Below are 22,070 nucleotides of genomic sequence, written 5' to 3'. Positions count from 1 at the left end.
AGTTTAAGTGACGGGAGGACCACTCCCCTTTTCAGACTACGAGTTCGACCAATTAATGATCAGAGTGACACATCTGTTTGTACAAACGATCTGTGTGAACGATCACTGGTGGGCTACTAGAAATTACCCCAGCAGTGACGTAGTCGCAACGGCATGACGTTTGTTTTTGCCAACTGGCCTCGTTTTATCAGTGCATGCAAAAGGGGATGTAATCACCCTACATACAGCATGATCTCTGACTTAGGAGGGGGTCTGATCAATGCCCAAGTCAGCAGACAGATGAGCACTGTGGGCTGTAGTTAAGGCACACTTACGTTTGGGCCAAATTTGGCTACACAGACCTACATTTATTTATTTCTTACTGACTTAGCATGAAGCCTACCACAGCTGCAATTTTCCAAATGCATTTTAAAGCACAATCTTTAAAAACTACTCCATATATATATAGTGCTTAACAAATTTATTAGACCACCACCCAAAGTAAGGTTTATGCCATAGCTGCCCAAATCATTTTTGATGTTTCTGCAATGATTAATACACCAATATGTAGAAGCTCTTTAAGCCAAATTATATTTTAATGCCAAAATATAATTATTATTGTTATCCATGAATTTTCAAATTTACTGATTTACAAAAAAAAAAAAAAAAGAAAAAAGTAAAGCACAATATTATTTCTTGATTAATATGTCAAATTTAGTTATATACTTGCATTCCTGAACTTAAAAATGAGTTTTACTGGTTGAATGTTATGCTTGATTAATTTCTGACTTCTCAGAGAAGCCCAGTGAGCCGGCTCAAATCTGGGTATAAAAAGGTGAATTCAGTTTGAAATTCCTCATTCCTGTTCAAATGGTAAAACATGGAGAGCTCACTGAAAATGAAAGAGTCCGCATTAAAGCACTTCATGATGCTGGATGGTCTCTGAGACAAATAGAGAAAGACATAAAGTGTTCTCACAGTGTGGTCAAGTATGCTTTGGAGTCAATTGCCGAGACTGGTACTTACAAAATGCGCCAGGAAGAGGCAGGAAAGGAAAGTTAACTGAGGCAGATGTCAGACACCTAAAGATTTGAAGTACTAGAGACAGAAGGAAGACCACTGCTGATCTTCAGGCAGAGATGAATGCTTCTAGATCAGAGTCTGAGAAAGTCTCCAGAATGACCATAAGCAGACGACTGACGGAACAAGGCTTAAAGGGAAGAATAGCTGCTAAAAAGCCATTATTGAGGCCTGCAAACATCCAGAAACGCCTCAGATTTGCCAGGGAGCACAAACACTGGACTGGTGATGACTGGAAGTAGGTACTCTGGATGGAGGAGTCCAAGTTTGAACTCTTCGGTCAACATGGTCGTGTTTATGTCCGCAGAAAAGCTCGAGAACATTTTGATGCCAGATGCACTGCACCCACAGTGAAACACGGTGGAGATTCTATTATGTTATGGGGTTCCATCTGTGGAAACGGCGTGGACAAATTAGTGGAAATCGATGGTATGAAGAACAAGAATGTCTACCACAACATCTTAGTGCATCATGGAATTCCTTCTGGACTGAATCTGATTGGTCGTGGGTTCATATACCAACAAGACAATGAGCCCAAGCATACTTCAAAGCTGTGCAGAGACTATTTGACCAAGAAAAAGGAATCTGGAGTACTGGAACTGATGGACTGGCCAAGTCAAAGTCCAGATTTGAATCCTATTGAACAAATTTGGAATTTAGTAGATTCAAAGATTGATGGCAATATGAAGTTTTTGGTTATTATGTGTGAAAAAGGACTATTTAGTTGTTTCAGTTTGTTATTTGCCAAATAAATAACAATAACACTTTTAGTTTAAAAAAAGTTATTTTTAAAGATTTCTAAAATATTTATGTTTTCTCATTTTTATGACAGGTGGTCTAATAAAGTTAGTAAGCATATATATGTATATGAATCTATTTACTTAAAACATTATTGTTGTTTCTTATTGTTGTCCATGCTAATAATGTGCTTTATAATCCTTATTTCATGTGTAAGTTAAATATTAGAAGACAAATGCTGCCCAGAGAGTCATGCTGGTTTCATTGCAAACACTGCTCAAATTCTAGGGCACCATATGCATCCAATTACCTGCCTGGTTAAGGACAGAGAGACATCAGTGCTCTGGGAGTACAGAAGCAAGATAGACCTTAAAATAAGCTGGAGGGAACATACTGTAGTCTTACGTTGCATTTTAACTATTCTGTTTTTCTTATTTTCTTTTGTTGCCATGGGGTCCTTGGAAGATGCCTTGTGGGACAGATGCAGGCTTAAAGTCAGTTTTTCCCTCTCATTCATTTACCCAAAAATGCTCTGTTCCTTCAACCTTGGACTAAAGCTAGATAGCACTGGATATGAGGCTGATATTCAAGCCTCTAATATTTCCAAACTCATTTTAGTAAGGACAGATTTTATTTGCTGAAAAGACCACCAAGTCTCTCCTGTACTATGGAACTGACCACTTCCTCTTATTGTGACTTTTTGTTTTAGAAACAGACATAAACTAGAACACATGTGATTCAACTGTAATTTAAAGGCTTGTTTGAATATAGAAATTCAGCATTGAAACTCTAAAAGTATTGTTATTATGTCAACATTAACGCATTCTTAACCGTAAGAATAAAACAAGGCTACATTTCCTTTTTGAAGAGCTACAAACAGCACTGCAACAACCCGCTGAGAGAAAAATAGTTGCAGAGCACTAGATAAAAAATGTGGCCCTTTTGGACCCTTTTACAAATTAATTTATTCAACCAGCTATTCTGATATGTATGCACTTATGGAGGCTCTAGAAATCAGCAGAAATATATCCACCAATTCAGTAATCCAAATTTTAAGCCAACATCTGCCAAGACCAATGTGCCATTAATATATGCATCCCTACTTTGTAACAAAATTCAGACTACAAACATTAAGTGGAAGAAGTTATACAAGTTAGTATAAGTATAGTATAGTACAAGTATAGTATAGTACAAGTAAGTAGCATCATCTATTATAAGTATGACATTTTTAACAGTCAAAGTACAACTCCTCATTAGCTACTCAGTACTTGAAATAAACTGTAAAATAAATCATTTTACTTTTACTTGAGTAGATTTACAGACCAGTACTTTTACTTCTACTTAATTAAGTGTGAGAAAGAGTAACTGCATTTTTGCTTGAGTACAGTAGTGGTGTACTTTTTCCACAATAGATAGGTAATTGCAGTTAATAGATTTCTTTGAGATGGCAATTACAGGGCTACATAATTTGCATTTGTACATAAACTAAGAATGTGTAGACATTTCATTTACATTTTTATTACAGTTCTTCTAGAGTGCATACTGGTAACTCGACCGTTATATTTTTAATGTAAGCTGATGTAAATATGTAAGTAAGTTTGTATGTCCCTGTACAAGGCTGGCCAAAGACAAAACCCAAACTTTGTTAAAACCCCGAAACCCGGGATCGAACTAACGACTTTCGGATCTTCAGTCTAATGCGCCCCCAAAAAACAAAGGTTGTACCCGACATGATATAACCTTTCTACAGTCTATGACTGCGACAAAATGCCGAAACCCGGGATCGAACCAGGGACCTTTAGATCTTCAGTCTAACGCTCTCCCAACTGAGCTATTTCGGCGATAGAACAACCAAAAAACACAAACCTGTCTTATACAAGCATTAAAATCATATTTATTATATTTTTATATACTGAAACCACAAAAGCTTTAACTAACAGAGAGGTACAAACAATCGTTGAGTTATCTTGCCACCTCTATGGCTCTGGGGTTGCAGAACGTTCAACACGCTCTGACGTAATCTCCACGCCCACAAAAATCGCAGTGGTTGTTGGGAAGAAAGGTCAAGAATCGATGGCCGCGGAATGCACAGATTGAAAGCCGTGGGAAAGATTATCGGTTTGTTTCTCAAGTTTGTACGACCTGGAAACTGCCAAACTATTTCGCGGAAGACCCGAACGCCAAGCTACCGGTAATACAGCAACAGCTGTAGAATATATATATCGTTCGTGTTTGTGGGACTCTGTCGACAGACTGGCTAGCTGCTGTTAGCTGGCTAGCATCTGCATTGTTTTGGTTGTCGCTTTATTTGGTGGCAAAAGAAAAAGTAGTCCCCGAACTTCCCCGGCCGAGGCAGGGGTCTGGACTGCTTGAGTTATGTTTTTCTGTCCGTGCCGGGAAGATGGATGAAAGGTCCAGCAGCAGCCACCACAGGCTCTTAATCGTCCTGCTCATGGTGTTGCTCTTTGGCGTCATTACGATCCAGTATGTATGCCCGAGCAAGTCTGAGTGCCAGATGCTACACCAGCTGGTGTCCTGGTTTAAGGACAACGGTGCAACTGGTCCCCGAGGCAGGGGCAATGAGATGCAAGCAGGGCTCCAAAAGGATCCGTACAGTGCAGAAGACGGCGCTCTGGTCCGCTTTGTTCCCCGCTTCAACTTCACCAAAGCGGATTTAAATCGTGAGGTTGACTTCAACATCAAAGGAGACGATGTTATAGTGTTTCTGCACATTCAAAAAACAGGCGGCACAACGTTTGGCCGACACCTGGTGCGGAATATTCAGCTGGAAAGGCCCTGCGAGTGTCACGCAGGTCAGAAGAAATGTACCTGTTACCGCCCAGGAAAAAAGGAAACTTGGCTTTTTTCCCGTTTCTCCACCGGCTGGAGCTGCGGGCTTCACGCGGACTGGACCGAGCTGACCAGCTGCGTCCCGTCACGCATGGACTCACGGGAGGTTCCGGAGAACATGCCCAGGTTGGTGGGGGAGGCTACTTTGGATGGTATTCTCAGTGTGTACTATTGGCCTGTTATTTATTAACTTAACGCCAAAGTAATACACCAGTCATTCAATTTGATGCAGTAGTTCCTGTTATGATCGTTAAGTAATAGCAAAGCAACTATTTAACTTTGCCTTTAATAGATAATCAGTTCAAGAACTCATACATCAACATCATACAGTGCATTCAGAAGGTATTCAGATCCCCTTCACTTTTTTAGATTTTTTCTTGCAGCCTGATGCTACAGTGGTGAACATGTATTATTTTATCAATAATCTACAATGAAACAGATTTTTTAAAAACATTTTTGCAAATGAATTGAAATCGAACTATCAAATTAACATAAACTCCAATCAAGGTATAAAAACATCTCAGAAAAGATGGGAGAGAAATAGGAGGCACAGAGCAAAATTTCAGGTGTTGTTGGTAATGATCTGAATACTTATGTGTAATTATTTAGCTTTTTTTTTTATTTGAAATACACTTGCAACTAACTCTAAAATTTTGTTTTCACTTTGTCATTATGGATACTGAGTGTTGGTTATTGAGAAAAATGAATTCAGACTATTTGGCTTCAGGCTGGAGCCTGGCAAAATAAAAAAAAGTAAAGGGATCTGAATACTTTCTGATTGCCGTCTATCAGTTGGTATAGATAGACCACAGTAGCTGAACAAACCAGCGTATTTAAATACTGTGGATCTCTCTGTTTAGGCTCTCATTTATTCAGCTCACAGACCAGGTTTTTTGAAATGGTCTGCTTAATTTCTCTGATTAAGTAAAAAAAAAACTTCATATTTTAATTAATATTCACAGTTTATCTTATTCAGCAAAATTAAAACTTGATACAGAAAATGTTGGCCATGTGTCATTATTGCTAAAAAGTATTGTTATTGAACTTTGTCATGTTTTTATATTTTTTACTTACAAAATAATGAAAATCAAAGTCTTATAATTATACATCCTACATAATCTTAAATTATTATGAGTAATGGAATACTTTTGTGTTAATTAAGTATACAATTTGTAAGGTGTTACCTACTTAAAGCAAATGTGTAAAGTGTAATGTGGTCTGAAGTTTGAATGTTTCATGCACTCATACTACAAAAATTCAACAGGGCGCTTTAAGCTTGTCGAAGCTGTTCTAGCTCTGCATGTCTTTTGAAAAGGCCACTTTCATCTAAAAGGTGGGGTGTTGGAGGAGGATATTTGAACACTGCTAGCTAGTTTTATAAATTTGGCTCCAGGCTCTTTTAGTTATTGAACTTCATACAGAGTGAATTTTGAGATGAAGCTATCTAAAACCTTCTGCACAAAGACATTTGTACACAACAATCCTGATCTCCTCCTGTATTTAATGCTATTCTCTACCAAGCTTACCTGAAGAAAGAGGCTTTATACTTATTCTGCCTTGACAAAAATAATATATTTAGATTGGACTGCTTTAATTTTTTTCTCCAGGCATTATGATGAAAAGAGAATATAATTTACAATACTTCTCCAAATAGACACATTAATTGCAGTTTCTAACGAAAAACCCTTGTTTCCTCTTTCTCTCTGCAGTAGGAACTATTACTATATAACCATCTTAAGAGACCCAGTGTCTCGCTACCTGAGTGAGTGGCGTCATGTGCAGCGTGGTGCAACGTGGAAGGCATCCTTACATGTGTGTGATGGACGTTCACCAACCCTGTCCGAGCTGCCGAGCTGCTACTCAGGCGATGACTGGTCAGGGTGTTCCCTGCAGGAATTCATGGACTGCCCTTACAATTTGGCCAACAACCGGCAAACCCGCATGCTCGCTGATCTCAGCCTGGTGGGTTGCTACAATGTCTCTGCCATGAATGAGGAAGAGCGGTGGGCCGTACTCCTAGAAAGCGCCAAACGCAACCTGCTTGGTATGGCCTTCTTTGGTCTGACGGAGTACCAGCGTAAGACCCAGTACCTGTTCGAGCGCACCTTCAACTTGGAGTTCATTGCACCCTTCACACAGCTCAACGGTACACGAGCCTCCAGTGTCGAGGTCCCTGCTGAGACGGAGCACAGGATCCTCAAGCTAAACCGATGGGACGTAGAGCTGTATGAGTATGCCCGCGACCTTTTCCTGCAGCGTTTCCAGGTGGCCAGACAGCAGGAGCGCAGGCAGGCCAGGGAGAGGCGGCAACAGGAGAGGAGGCTTCTCCGTGGAAGGCTCGCAACAAAGCAGGGGAGGCAGCCGAAAACTACAGAATCGCCCCGTCAGCCTAAGCAGCACTCTGTAGTAACTGAAGCAAGGCAGAGGGGAAAAGCTGACGGAGACAGTGAGGACTCAGAAGTGCTTCTTCCTGACTGGTGGGATCAGGATGAGAACAGCACCCTGGAGGATTACATGGACAATGTAGAACAGTGGTAGTGACAAGAACAAGCAATCAGATGTCTTAAAGCTTAGTGTGCCAAGTTCTGCCTTGTTTGTTTTTACTGAATCCAAGTGTTTTTTTTATGAATTGTTTAAGTAACATACTTTTATTTATTGATACTGATTGTTTTTGTTATAACTGACAGTCAAAATGGATACATTTCCCTGACAGACAGAAAGGCTTGTTGAGGTACAGTACTTTACCTTTCAGCGATCAATTGCACCTTCTAGATTGTTAATCCTGACATCCAAACACCTCTGAACTCAGTCAAAGCTATATCAAGCTTTGAATGTGGCAATTGTATATTTTTCATTGTTAAAAGAACAATGTTGTACTTGTTTCTGTATCTGTATGCTACTGTTTGTGATTTACAAACTATTTTTGCCAAATTGCTGTCTTGTCTGAAACACAATTTGAAAAGATTTGTGAGTTTAAGCGTCTTATTCACAAAAAAGGAGAGTGGAGTTGTCATTGATACCTCAATGTGTAGCATTTACATCTAATGTTGTACTATTACTGAATGTGTCTCAAGTCTTGATTTTATATAAAATCCTTTTACATTCACTAAGCTGTTGTTCTGTTTGTACTAGTGAGATGTCCTCTCCATGTTTGCTGTCTGATCTTATACACAGATGACGGCAAGCTTTTGTGCTGCACTCTGGGACCTCTAGAAACCAGCAGGGAGCGCCAAAGTTGTTGTAATAGAAGCGGTTCAGCCACCGGGTAGTGGTTGACTTTACAGCATATGCTTAAATTGGATAGGATTTGGATTTTCATAGTGTGATCCTCAGAGGATTTAATAGAGGGGTCAGCTTTGAAAGCTGTTCCAAAATTTCGAAGAATTATTCAGCAATACTTAAAAATAGAAAAGCTCTAGATTTCAATGGCATTGTTTTCTTTTTTAATTGGAGCTGTTTTTTCGTCATCAAAGTGCATTGGCAGCTATCATTGGGGAAAGGCTCACAGCTTGTGCTCAATGTGTAAACAGAAATACAAGTTTTGATATTTTTGATTCGTCTGTTTAGACTCCATAGCTTATATGCACTGAAAGCAGTGTACAATATCTGATAACAATGCTGCCTTTTAAAATTTCTTTTTCCTTGTAATTTTGTTTGCGATTTTTTGGCGAGGAAACCTACAACAGGTATATTTTTTTTATATAAAACAGTCGGCCTTAACCCCTTGAGACCTGAGCTTTTGTTCAAAAGGAACTTTTAATTTTTCCCACTTATTTGGGAGAAGAAGGATCTGGAAAGTTAATAACTTCAGCCTTGTCTTTGAGCAGGATATGTTTAAAAAAAAATACCAACATAATTTTCTGTTTCTGCAGAATATAAAGCTTTGGAGAGATTTGGCTTTGTTTCTGCAAGTTGTTCAATTGGTGAGGTTTCTACAAGTTTGAAAATTAGAAATTTTCCTTTCCAAAATCCACACCAGTTTCCTTAAATATCAAAGGAATTACCAACGAGATTCTGTGAAAATTCTGCAAAATATTTTCAAAGTATAATATAAAAGCAACCCAATCGAAATGTTTTCCCAGAATCCATGTGAATTTCTAAAAAAAAAAAAGAGAAAAAATCAAGCAGTTTCACCCAGATTTCAAGTAAATAAAATTTCCCAAATTTCCATGAAAGTTTTGGAAAACTTCCAAATTTCCCCAAATAACCAAAAAAATTCCCCAAATTTTCATTAAATAACCTAAAAACTCAAAGCAACTATCTTACAAATTATCCAGCAAAACTTTCAAAATTCAGTCCAAAAAAAAAAAAAAAAAAATCTATGAAAATACTTCACAAGCAAATTTCCCAAAATATCCAAACAAGTTTCGAAAAATCGTAAAAATTCCGCAGCGAATTCAACCCATATTTCAAGCAAATTACTTTAGCCTCCATAAACATGCCGGAAAACTAAAAAATAAAAAAAAATCACTATACCGTACAAAAAATTTAAATGACTAATAAACATACCTCAACGGCTTTATTGTGAAAGGCAACCGGAAACGTAAATTATTAAGCACGCGCTGATTTAACCGCAGTTGTTTGAATATGTTCGAGCAAACTACAGTAAAGCGGCTTCGTAGTTTATGTTTTTTTGAACGGACACTATAAATTTCGACCGTTAGATAACGTTTGTAGAAGAAAATTGCACAACGTCGACATATTTTTGGCGGATAATTGCTTTCATATATTGATACAGGTGAACTAGCTTAAATTGCGTTTTTAAAGCGACAGCACTCACTTTGGCGACGGGCTGATTTTTCTGGCTAGCTTTTAACTAACCTGCTTGAAACGTTATATTTTTCCATTACTGTTTCCACTCGGTAATAATGCGTCAGATGTTTCCAGGAGGAAAGATCTCACCCTTTTATGAGTCCTTGTGTGCCAACTACCGTTGGTTGTGCATACCTGCGACGTGTTAACAGCAGCCTACCTTGATACCTGCAGCGCTTTCGTCGTGACTCTGATTTCCCCCGTCTAATGATGTTGCCAGGTAAATGTAGCCACACACACACACACACTCTCACCGTCTATCTCCCAACTCCTCCCTCACCATTTTGCCCTCCCTCAAGTTTTTTTCAAATGTGTTATTCTGCTGTGTTCAGTCAGTGCTGCAGCCGAGCACATTGAGTTGCAGCTTACATTTCAACTGCAAGTCAAACCTCGCTCCACGGCGCTGAAACGTTTTCATTTTTCATCAGTACTGGGTTAATTTCCTTCTTACTCCATAACTATACCAGCTGTGTATCCTACCAGGAACGTGTCTATGGAAAATAACTAGGCTTATTACACTTTTAAACGACGTTAGTTTTAGGAGAAGACAACAGAGTCTGGATTTGATTGGACTGTAAACAGGTAAGAGGCTGTGCACGTCTGACGCAGTTAATTTTTCGTATGATTTCTCAGTCGTTATACATTTAATCCATATCATCGCCATATAAGTTCGATATGAAGCTACATTTACCGCCCTGCCTGTTGCGTTGTGTCTTAAAGATGTTAAATACAGGCATAATTGGTGTATTACACTTAGGGCACAACAGTAACAACGTTCATATACGATGTAATTGGAGCTGACAGCTTTCTTGTAGACTGTACATTGCCCTATTTGGTGCAGTCTTATTCAAGTCTGGATGAATGCAATACGCAGGATTTTATTGGCTGTCATTCAGCTGCCAGCGTTTCAAGGGTAATATGCTGCCATGTCAGAGAGTGCAGAGCAGAAAAAAAAATCTACAGGAAATCCCTTTTAGAATCTTTATGGTCACTAGATGAGTTAACTGATGGCAGAAGTGCAGGGCATTTTCCTGGTTGCTTCCTGGTTTTCCAACTGTACGTCTGCAGCGTTTTGCTGCCAGTCTCTGTGCATGCAGGCATGCAGTGCAGGGAGGTTGTCCTTGTTTGTCCTAAGGGGTCAGACACCCAGGCCATCAGACTCTGTTGTCACTTGTTGCCTACATGCACCCGTGTATGCACATCCACTGGGTGTAATGCCATAATCTTGTCCTATTTAACAACACAGCCAAGTTAAGACAAGTTCACGCTCCCTCCAGGCTGTGGACTCTGCACCAGTCTAGCTAGTTCTTCTTTACTTTATATAAACACTGATAAACTGACAAACACACACACAGGCATACTGACACTTTTCCCACACAACCTGTTTCACACATTTACTGCTCAGGATTTTCTGTCTTTTATGGGGCAAATAAAACCACTCAGTAACAATTCAGATATGACAACAAATCAAAAATGTCATCTTGACAAAACATTGGTTTGGCTATAAATACAGTTTTTCCACCAGGTTAACTCTCATACTTCTCACGAATGAGATGAGAAACTCACAGCTCAGGATTATAGTCAGGCAAACTTAAAGCTCCAGTTTGTGATTGTAAAGTAAAAGTATGGTAATAGATAAACTTTATTGTTTTGTGTCTTTATGATGGGCTTGTTGTACGTTTGTTTGAATGGGAACTGTGGTGCTTTAATGAGATGAAAGGATTACTGATACTTAACCTAATTACTTTGCTCCCTTCCTCCATGCTGCTGGCTTTCACTCTCATTGTGATTTATGGATCTCACCTTCTGATTTTAATCAGTCACTTGTTCATTGACGTTATCCTTGTAATAGTCCTTGCCACTGTTCTAAAATGAGCAGTCTGCAGTGATAGAAATCAGTGTTTTCATAGTTACAGTATTTGTTACCAGAAGGAAACCACCAAGCTTTTTAGAATGGGGAAACTCCAGATTTAAAAAAAGGATTCCACAGAAACCCCACCAAAAACTTTTTTTTTTTTCCAAATCAGTTCTTCTTTTGGTTCACAACACTAAGCTCTGTCTCTTCTGATCTTTTGTGATGACCTAAACTACAAGAACAGTTCCACTTTGGTTGTCTCTGTTAACTTATGGTTTTGGCCAATAATACTCATAATGCCCATACTCTTATAATATGCTCCTACTCTAATGTAATACATTAACTAATAGCGCAAACATACAATTCATCTCCTGTCTGTTTTAAGTTGCGCTTGATTGTAATTGGTTTTAAAGGGACATCTTCTTGCTGTCCTTCTCAATAAGCTGAATATAATTCCCTCTTATACAGTCACTAAGGTCATGAACAGGCTTCTTGCTACATGCATGCTGGTGCATTAGGAGATTATGACTAAGACTCTCATGATACCAGGATTTTAAACTTCAATATTATACAATTTAAAAATGAAATGGAATTAATACCTGTTTTAGTACAATGGATTAAAAATATAAATCCTAGACATCCAGTTCATAATTTTCGAGAGATGTCCCACTTATGAAACTGCAAAAAAAAAAAAAAAAAAAGAGTTCCTACTCTGGCATCCTATAGAGAAGTATCTGGTCACAGATGAAACCTGTATTTCAATCAGTTTAATTTATATCTTCTCAATGAAAGACAATTGCTGTTCAGTGTGATGCACTAACCTACTAAGTCTACATGCTTATTTTTACCAAAAGATCTTTGTTGAAACCACTGGTTCTCATCTGGTCTAGCCTCAGGGCCCACCACCACCTCCTCAATGACAAATCGTGACCCAGTTTTATGAAAAAAAAAAAAAAAATCATCTACTCAGAATTATATAATGAAAAAGTGTTGCAGTTTAGACTTTGGACCAAATGGATGGAACAAAACAGATTACTCACTGAAAGAAGAGAAAGGGCAAAAAATATTTTAAAAAGCGTATAATTACAGAAGCCTTCCAGGACATTGATGCATTCATTTGAATTCACTCTGTTTTCCTAACCTTGCAAAGCAGATGGACTCGCCTGTTTCTGTGATTCTCACTGGTGAAGCTCTCGTCTGAACTGTTTGGGCCCGGTTAGAAAGTGACAGGACCAATCAGCATCGAGGAGCAGTACTTTCGGGCGCAGCAGAGTTGTGACGAAAGCAAGCAGCGAGAAGAGGCCAGTGCAATTTTGGCAGAGGACATTAAGGTGGATGCTGCTAAGGCGCCAGTTTTACCAGAACTTGACATTTCTTCCTTAAAAGAAGAACAAAGAACTGCAGTGAGTTGTTTTCTTTTCTAAGACGAAAAAAGTCGTGTACTGACATGTCTGCGGTCGCTATGGTTCGCGTTATGCAGTTCTCTATGGAGTTCACTTGTCGGTAGGGGCGCACGTCAGTTTGGGGCTACGACATGTCACATGTTTTGTTGCTCTGATTGGCCGGTAAAGATGTGACAGAACATTCATTCAAACACCCTCTGAGTTTCTTTTACAAAGGCTCTGCCCTTTCATAAATGCGGCCTATGGAAGGTTTACCGGATAGATGTGTTAAACAAATCCATCTGGCATGTCAGGTTACTGTTTTCCATGGTATCATGAAAATTTTGTTCATTTTGTTTTTTAGATCTATTGACAAGATCTTGAGAAATGAACACATTTTCATGACAGACAAATGTTCTCCCAAGAGAACAAGATAAATAAAAAAAGATCTTGAAGATACAACTAACATTCATTTATTACCTCAGGAAAGTGGAGTAAAATAGAATGTATGGCTATATGTCTGCTTAAGACTTACACACATTGTAGACTTTCACTTGTTTTTTAAAATCCTGGCACACATTCACAGCCCTGCAACCCATTTTTGGGTTTTGTCCCACCACTTGAGAACCACTGTTTGAAACTGTCCAGTCAGTGCTTTATCATGAGCTCATGTTATATTTGCAAATTGGCTATGATCTTGTATATAGCAGTGTTAATTTTGTCAACTAAAACTGTGACCTAAATGTTAGTTGACTCATGTTTTTCCATGAAGACTACAAATAGATCTTTGATAATAAAAACTCTGATGAAAAGTAAGTTTAGTATTTGTCAAGGAGACTAAAATGGGACTAATGTGTTAGTGTTGGACTGTTTAATGTTTACTATCCATGATAATTTAACTGTTTATAAAATTGTCAAAAACAAAAGGAGGGTTTGGGTAGAGAGCATTCACGCCACATCAGTATTTCTTCAGTGAACTAGACAAAGACTAAAAATGCCAAAAATGTGAATAAAACTAAAAGACATTTTAATCAAGGACTAAGACTACATTTTAAGTAGGTGCCAAACACTAGTATATATTAGGGCTGCAGTAATAGATTCTTTTTGTAGTCGAGTACTCTATCGATTCTTCTGACGATTAATTGAGTACTCTAATAAGAAATATTGCATTTTTTTAATCTGTCACTTTTGCTTTTTTTTAAGAGAAGTAGTACTAGACAAATGAGAAAAGAAGATTGGTCCCTTAAATTTACTACTTCTATATTAAAAAATTGGTATTAACAGGTTCTCTGAAGAAAATATATTTTACAAAGTGCAATGAAGATCTGATGACAATTTACATTTCTTAAAGTTACAAGGAAAGGAAGTGAAACAGTTACATGAGATTATGCCATATTTGAGGTTTTAGGGATCCTCTCCCAGGAAATGTTTGATGCCAACACTTTATTTTTTTCATGTAGTTTATTTTCTAATTTGCCACTAAAGAAAAGGGACACTTAATCATTTTAATATTCCTTACTTTATGCATGAATGTAATATTTCACCTTCTAGAAAGAATAAAGATCCATCATTCACACAGTGGTCTGATGATGTCTGAAAAGTGAACCTTTAGATTACAGGAATATGGTTTATTTTTCAAAGGGTGTTCACTTTTAATTTTTGCACATTTTTGTTTGGGAGTTCATCCACCATAAAAATATGACCTTTTAAGACCATCCACTGACATGAAGAACACATTTAAAGGGATAATGCTGCTTCTATGATCTGTTGAATCCTGACTGTATGATGATGAATTTTAACCTATTTAGTCGCTCTCTCAGTCACTGTCTGTGGCAATAGCGTGTTTCTATTTTATTGGTGTCAATTTGTTATCAATGTAAGTCTTATCAAATCATTTGGGATGCCAAAACATTTTGAAAAATATGCTGGAATCAAGACGTCAGTGCGCTGAGTTTTAGATAATTTGTAATAAATGTATAACGTGCACACGCTTAAGAGAGAGCGAGAGGGGGAAAGCACCAAAACAGGACTTGAATCATGAAGCCTGACTGTCTTCTGTGAAACCGTTGGGTCAATCAGAGAAGTTTATGAAATTCCCTGAAGTCTGCAGACACACACCAGCGAGCCATGCAGGCAGCATGTAAACTTGGAGATCTGTGTACATTCACTGGTGCAGGCATAGTGCCATATTTTTCACAAATTCGTGGCCAGTGGATGCATAAAAATGCAGGACGCGTGCCTGTCAACATCAATGCATCAACTTCTCACGCGTCACATCATGCATGTTACGTTATAGTAACAGTGAAAACAAGTGCATTGTGCCACACAAATAGCCGTCCATAGTAGCATGAATCTGAATATGGGGGTGCAACAAGCTTTAAGCTATAAAGAAGGTGGCTGGGGTGAAGGAGGTGAGGCTGGCTACGAGCTAGGGTATGACTTTCATTAAGTAACACTAAGCTTCATCAGTTTCAGATAGAATGAGCTAACTGTTTTTGCTTGTATTGCAAATGTGATGTCATTTGATTTGATTAAGGGCATTATCATTTCTGTCACTCATTTTGATTAAGAAAAACATACATAAAACACAAAAAGAAGGATTTTTGTAAACCATTACAAAAAATTGACACTTGAATGTTTGCATAATGTGCATAAAATCTCTGCTACACATTTCAAGTTAAAGAAATATTGCAACTTCTGAGATTTGAAAATTGCAGCAGACCATATTGCGATTTAATCTAATTTGCCATTAATTGTCCAGCCCTAATTGGGAATGTAACACACAGCTTTCTGGTTGAGAGACGACCACCTCTACTGAGAGTCTTCTTTAGCTATATTTATTCTTAACTTATTTCTCATTTTCAACTGTTTATTTGTTATCCATGTCAGCACAACATTAACTTAAACCTCAGTTTTTTTTTCCAAAATGTAAACTCTTGTAAACATTCTAGAGAAACTTTGAAGCAGCAGCACATACATTTCTCTGAAAATTTCAATAACCCATGAGCCTACATTGTAAGTCCACAACATTGAAAATTCCCATTAAGTTAGGGGTGCAGATGGTCTAACAGTAAGGTCCTGTCCTATGCACATGGGCGGCCTGGGTTCAAGTTCGACTCCTTTCTGGTATGTCTCTCCCCTGCTCTCTTATCCCTGTATCAGACTCTGTCCACTGTCCTCTTTAAATAAAGGCATTAACAACCCAAAATAATATCTTACAAAAATAATTACACAATTTATATCATGCTTTCAATTTACCTCAGTTTTCAAAAGTACAATAATGGAGCAACATCTACTTTTACTAACCAATAAAAACTGCAATCAATCACTGGATAAAAATATGAAATTATAATTTCATCAAACTCTTGCCCATAGCACGAGTGAAGAAATCTCCCAAGAGGAGAAATAAGAATTATTATAAGTCTGATTTTCTCAGACTGCACAACTGATGCTCTATAGCCTTATTGGTATACAGCTATCCTTTAGTGTGAGCAGATAAGGTGTGCGGCTTCCTGTCGAGGTGGCACCCGGCCTACTCACCCACCATAATGCAGACGTCAGAGAGCTCCGGTGAAGGTTACACAGCCGGGAGCCGTTTGGTGCACTGTGTTTGATGAGGGACGCAGTGCGCAGGAGTCCAGAGCAGACACCCAGATCTGTCCTCTTTATTCTTCCCCCTATCCTGTTCCACCTACACGCTGACCCCCTCCTGCTGACTGCGGGAGCCCCTCTCCTCTCTACAGACACCTGGAGGACAGGCAGCAACATAATGACTGTTATAACTGGGACTCTATATTTATACACCATGCCGCATCCCAGCAAATCACTGTTTGTGCTGCACTGCAAAGGTCGAGCAAGTTCAGTAGGCCGAAATTGTTTCTGTACAAAATGTTCATTAGTTTACAACAATAGAGTTAAGAGACAAAAAAAGAAAAAACTGCTGCGCTAAAATTGTCAATTTATAGATTAGTTAGTTGGCAGTAATTAATCTGCAGCAGTTCATATTGCAGCTCTCCGGTTCAAGATGGTTAACTGTTTAACTGCAGAGTAATTGAAAATTGCACCCATACTTATAAACCATGCAACTGAACACCAAAATACTTCATATAAAAGCTAATTTCCATGCTTTCTAAAGTTTCTTTTGTTTGATTCATTTACTCTTCAGAGCTTTAATCCTTGCTTCAGTGTTGAGTGGACTGCAGCTGCTCAATAATTCAGTTTAAACCTGTAGCATCTCTCTTAAACAGATCAATGTCCAACCCCAAACACTGACATAAAAAAGAGGGAGAAAAACTGATAATAAATTATTTTGAGATTTTTAAAAAAAAAATCAAAATGACAAGTTTAAAGGCTCAAAATCTGAGATAAAGGTCATAATATTAGTTAAAAATGTCAGAACACAAAATCAAAAGTTAAAATAACATTTTCAAAAGGCATATACATTACATAGGAAGTAAAAATCATGAGTTTAAAGGTGAAAATATGAGATAAAATACAAAATCATGAGTTTAAAGGTGAAAATATGAGATAAAATACAAAATCATGAGTTTAAAGGTCAAAATATGAGATAAAATACAAAATCATGAGTTTAAAAGGGCAAAATATGAGATAAAATACAAAATCATGAGTTTAAAAGGGCAAAATAGGGGATGAAAAGTTAAAGTTAGGAGTTTAAAAGGGCAAAATATGAGATTAAATTTGAAATGATCTTGAAAGTTCAAAATATGACTTGAAATTTAAAATTGGAATCTAACAGTCCACAATATGATATAAAAAGTCAAAATGCTAAGTTTAAGTCACAATTTTGAGAAGCAAATTGAAAATATTAATTTGAAAACACAAATTAATTTCTCTCCCCCATACCTTACTTTATATCTCATTATTTTTACTCTTTACTTTTTCAAATTTTTATGACTTAACAAAGGATATTTTAAATCTTCAAGGTTAAATTCTCATTTCTATACTGAAGGAAATCTGCAGACCTCAGACCTGTGGGCCAGTTCTAATTAAAATATGATATGATCCTGCGGGCCAGGTAAAATTGCTCCCCGGGCCAGATTTGCCCCCCGGGCCTTGAGTTCGAAACCCCTGATCTAGATTTTTTTTCCCCCCAAAAATTCATTGCAATAATGCTAGTGTTCAAATAATTTTATCTTACTTCTGGTAGCACTTGTAAACAAAATTATGCGTTTGTGCTAAGGATGCACAATATTTGACTTTGCCAAAATGTACACATTAATTTTAGCAGATACTGATACCAACACAGTTCAAACCTAAAACATCAGTCCTTAAAACACACTTTTAAGTTTAAGGAATCAGGATGAACAGGTAAAAGACTTCAGCTGACGAAGGTCTGTTGGACCAGCCTAAAACTCCACTAACCTACCCATACATACAGGTGATGTTGACAACAGATATAGGCTGTTTTTTCAATGTTTTTTCTGAAAATGATAATAAGCAGATAATGCCATGCATCCCAAATCTTCTTTTTGCAGTTTGTATTTTCAAACTAAAAGAAATGCATCCTGCTGACCTTTTAGGATCAAGTATATCGCTCAATCTGATTTTTTTTTCATAGAAATTGTATTTAAATAAAAGCAGGCATGATAATATCAGTAGGACTATTGGTATTGGCAGATAATAGCTTAAAAAGTATTGTATATTAAAAATACTGTGTTTGATAAATTTGTGGAGTTTTAGGTGGGACCAACAGACCTGCTCTAGTAGTCTTAATTCTTTAGACTTTAAAGTGTGTTTTAAGGACTGACGTTTTAGTCTCAACTTCTTTTTCTATCCTCTTTTATATATTAGTATCAGCCGACATTAATTTGTCAATACCATTGTATTTGATAACAGCAAGTCCAGTCTTGTGTATTAAATGTACTTTTGGTCTGATTCATTATCAGAGATGACAGCAATTAAATACAAAAACAGAAATGGACACTATTTTTTCTGACAGCCTTGTTTGCTTTATAGATCATAGAGACATTGGCATTGTTTTAGATCTGTTAAAATCTGATAAAAAGTTTCAGATCCTGAGTGTTCATGTAACCAGCCCCCCTCACCTGTAACTAGGGACTTGGCTGACGTACATGACAGATTTCACTGAGGTACATGAAGACCCAGAAAAAAGACTGTCTATTAGAGCTGTCAAAGTTAACATGTTAATAAAGAGGAAACTTCAATTCATTTTAAGGCCACTATTTTTTTTTTTTTTTTTTGTCTTACGATTAATGCACGCATGTTCTGATGACCCTCAACCCATCCTGTAGTTTGTGAGTTAAGGAAGCGGTGCTGTAGTGATGTTGGTAGCAAGCAAGTAGAAATAGATAAAGGAAAGAGACTTTTGAATGGCAGGTTGGGCTTTAAAATCATGCCGGATAAGACGTAGGTTATTTGCAATTACTGTGGACGTGAACAGAGTTATCCAGAGTTAAGAGTAGAGTCTTAAATACCCCGGACCACTTGCTGGCCAAGCACACCACTTGGAGGATGTAATTCTTTCTTACTCTTTGAGAGTAATTATTGTAAGTCAAATATTTCAAGGCTCTCTCATCTTCATGTATGCTCTCACCAGAGACTTGACTTCTCCCAGTAATCTGTAGTATAATACTGTATTTATTATCACTTACTATTATCACTCTGAGCCTTTATTTCCCCCATATGAGGTGGAAATTATATGCTTTAACTGTGAAGGATCCAGAGAATTATCTTTAAGTGATTTAAAGCTTAACTGACCATGTTCTATATGTACATATGCGATGCATGAGATCCGTTGTTTTTGTGTTTAGCTGCTGGGAACTACAGAGGAGTAAACTTCTGTAAGTCTGAAGTTGGACGTTACATTGTGGTATTATTCAATAATGTTACATTAAGGTCAATATCCCCATCTGTTGTTGGTTGTTGGGTTTGAGATTACCATGTTGTTCTCTCAGCATATTTTTTGAGCATTCAGTATCTTTGAGCTTAATCTAGAAATTTTTTTGGGGAAATTATCTGCCATTGTTTGGGGTTTTTCCACAAACATTTGCATAAAGAAAGCATTTTTATCCACTCATGTGTTGATAATGATTAATAAATTTTGAGAGATACTCCTGTCTGGTATAGAATAGATAAGAACGGTGCGATTAATTTGTGATTAATCACAAGTTATTTATGAAAGTTGTGAGATTAATCGCAATAAGAATAGTAAACTCTGTTTAGACAACCTTCCTGTCCATACAATCCTTATGATGAATGAAACATGGAATAAAACGTAGAAGGCAGGAAAAAAATCAGAGATGCTAGACTCTTTGTTGGAAAGTCGTGAGGTATCTTGGACGGGTTCCTGATTGTCATTTACTATAGATTTTTGGGGCCAGAGGGTCCCAAATCCCTATGACTATCAGGTGGGGCCATGTTTTTAAGGAAAATGTAGTCTGACCTTGGCTTAAAAGACAAATGCACAGCTTACATTTCATCCTGTAAAGAGATTTCAGTTTACTTTTGTTAAATGTTATTAAAAAATTAAAATAAAAAATTGTTTTGAGTTGTCTCTTTTTCTATTGTTTTTTAAGCAGAAAAGAAAAATAGTGTTGAATCCTAAATCGAGTTTAATGTGAAAAATCAGATATGAAATTTTTAAGCCATATTGTCCAGCCCTACATATGAAAGGTCATCATTGTGTAACTTTGAAGGTAAAGGGTGCAGCGTGAACTAGAATGATATTGGATGAGAGCCAGTATTGCCACGTCGCTTTCTAAGAAAGGCTGGCAACTGTGCACCATTTGGTATCTGGTGTGGCGAGAGAGAGATGAGGAAGCGAGGAGTGTTGCTGAGGAGTATTTTGATGATGCTAGGTGCATATTGCAGAGCTGCATTGTCAGGCCATGTGTAAGCAAAGGGAGCTTGATGTGGAGCTGAATGCGGGACAGGCAAAGCTGCAGGAGGAGTGCTTGTGTCGCCCCCCTGAGAAAAGTTTCCATCGATTTGTAGTCAGGCCGAGAGGAGGAGGAGGAGAAGGAGGAGGCACAGACAAGCAGAATGGTTTAGCAAGCAAAGCATTTGCTGAACCTGCTCATCCCTCGTTGTTTCCCTTTTTTTTGGGCTGAGATGTGTCTTTGTTTTGTATTTGAAGGCTGGTGTACAAATTCAGTTCCCACCTCCTCCCTTGTCTCTCCTTCTCCCTCTCCACTGCAGTTTCCTCCTTCTGGGCTATCTGTCTGCGTGCTCACACACACACGTTCCCTCACTCTCCCCCCGTCAGTTCCTCCGTCTGTGTCTGTCGCCATCAGACGTAGGGACTCATCATATCTGCTTCAATCCTTTGCTCCTCCTAGATTTTGTACCCCTCCTCTCCTGCATCTTGCCTATTGTTTATTAGCTTTGTGCATTAATTCAATGTCCATCTGTTACATACAGGACAGCCTTCCCTTGGAGCCGGTTTGTACATAGTCGACAGCACCATGTGGACTTTGCCTCATCCTGTACTTTTCTCTCTCAGTCTCCTTATTGAGCCTCCTCATTGATTTTGATCTGTATGCAGTTGATGTCCACACACGTAACTCTGCCCCCTGAGCATGAGCCACGCAGTAGACGACATACATCCTCCCTGCATCACACTGCAGCAGAATCTGACTTCATCCTCCATGCTAAAGCTGTTTACAGTGAGCCCAAAGTTGTTGTACAGTTTAATATAAGCATGTGGCTCGGCCATGACTGTGCTGTACCAGTGAAATAAGCTGTGGAGGAACAAGGATGGGCTATGTGGAGGGAGGAGCAGCTGTGGAAACTGCTTCGTCATTGGTCGCTGGAGTGCTCTGCGTGCCTGTAAGAGTCTGTCAGATTGGCTGGAGCATTGCATTGAGCACAGCAGCTGCAGTTGTGAAGAACTGCCCCTTCTCCCTCTCTCTGCCTTGTCTCTCTTTTTCCTACTTCTTCATTAATAACTGTCTGGGAATCATCGGTGTCGCCCACATGTGCCAGTCATACAATTTCAAGGACACTGCTTCCCCCTCTATACTACAGCTTCCTGACAAGTTAGTCAATTACTTTCTTCTCTTCAAGGCTCAGGGAAGTATAAGTGACGTCTCTGTCCTGCCTGCATTTCCCCTCCATCCCTCTCTCTCTCATTTTCTCTCTCTCCTATCACCTAATCAAGACATAGCTTGCCCTTTCCTGTTCATTGCTGCCTCCCTCCCTCTCCGTTCTCCAATTTGTTTGTCCTCGCCTTATTCTCTGTGGCTCTTCCCCTTCAAACCTCGTGCCTCTTGGTCCTCATCAGCCTCTGTTTAAACAAGCTCTATCCCTGCGAGGTTGTAGCTACACATTTTTTCTCCCCAGCAGGATGGTTGTTTTGTTAACGCTTTGAATTAATGTTTGTCTTTTGCTTTTTT

At 38.3% G+C, this 22,070-nt stretch overlaps 2 protein-coding genes and 1 non-coding gene across 5 annotated transcripts in view; 2 read left to right on the top strand and 1 right to left on the bottom strand.

The window, feature by feature from the left end:
* Positions 1 to 3,565: 3,565 nt before the first annotated feature.
* trnaf-gaa lies at positions 3,566 to 3,638 on the bottom strand. Its single transcript has one exon. It is a non-coding gene; the product is annotated as a tRNA-Phe (tRNA).
* A 217-nt stretch (positions 3,639 to 3,855) lies between these two features.
* hs6st2 (heparan sulfate 6-O-sulfotransferase 2) lies at positions 3,856 to 7,710 on the top strand. Its single transcript, XM_041796966.1, has 2 exons — positions 3,856 to 4,773; positions 6,357 to 7,710. Exons 1-2 carry the CDS (start codon positions 4,199 to 4,201, stop codon positions 7,183 to 7,185), a joined length of 1,404 nt encoding a protein of 467 aa, XP_041652900.1. The 5' UTR covers positions 3,856 to 4,198; the 3' UTR covers positions 7,186 to 7,710.
* Positions 7,711 to 9,552: 1,842 nt separating this feature from the next.
* Positions 9,553 to 22,070, top strand: part of mbnl3 (muscleblind-like splicing regulator 3) — a 49,454-nt gene continuing 36,936 nt past the window's right edge. Inside the window, exon 1 of one of the 3 annotated variants that reach the window (XM_041797525.1) lies at positions 9,553 to 9,679. The gene's annotated coding sequence lies outside the window, so the exon portion shown is untranslated. Of the gene's footprint in view, positions 9,680 to 9,830; positions 10,042 to 21,955; positions 21,990 to 22,070 lie in introns of those variants that run through there. The other 2 variants (XM_041797524.1, XM_041797526.1) reach the window with 2 other exon arrangements.

Source organism: Cheilinus undulatus, linkage group 10 (genome assembly GCF_018320785.1).
Source record: "Cheilinus undulatus linkage group 10, ASM1832078v1, whole genome shotgun sequence".
NCBI classification, from domain to species: domain Eukaryota; kingdom Metazoa; phylum Chordata; class Actinopteri; order Labriformes; family Labridae; genus Cheilinus; species Cheilinus undulatus.
This window is presented reverse-complemented; position numbering and strand designations above follow the sequence as displayed.

What these genes read in the sequence shown, in the direction of transcription:
- hs6st2 (XM_041796966.1), top strand. Translation starts at nt 4,199, where the DNA reads ATGGATGAAAGGTCCAGCAGCAGCCACCACAGGCTCTTAATCGTCCTG. An exon ending in GTTCCGGAGAACATGCCCAG is followed by an intron (nt 4,774 to 6,356) that starts GTTGGTGGGGGA and finishes TTCTCTCTGCAG; the next exon opens with TAGGAACTATTACTATATAA.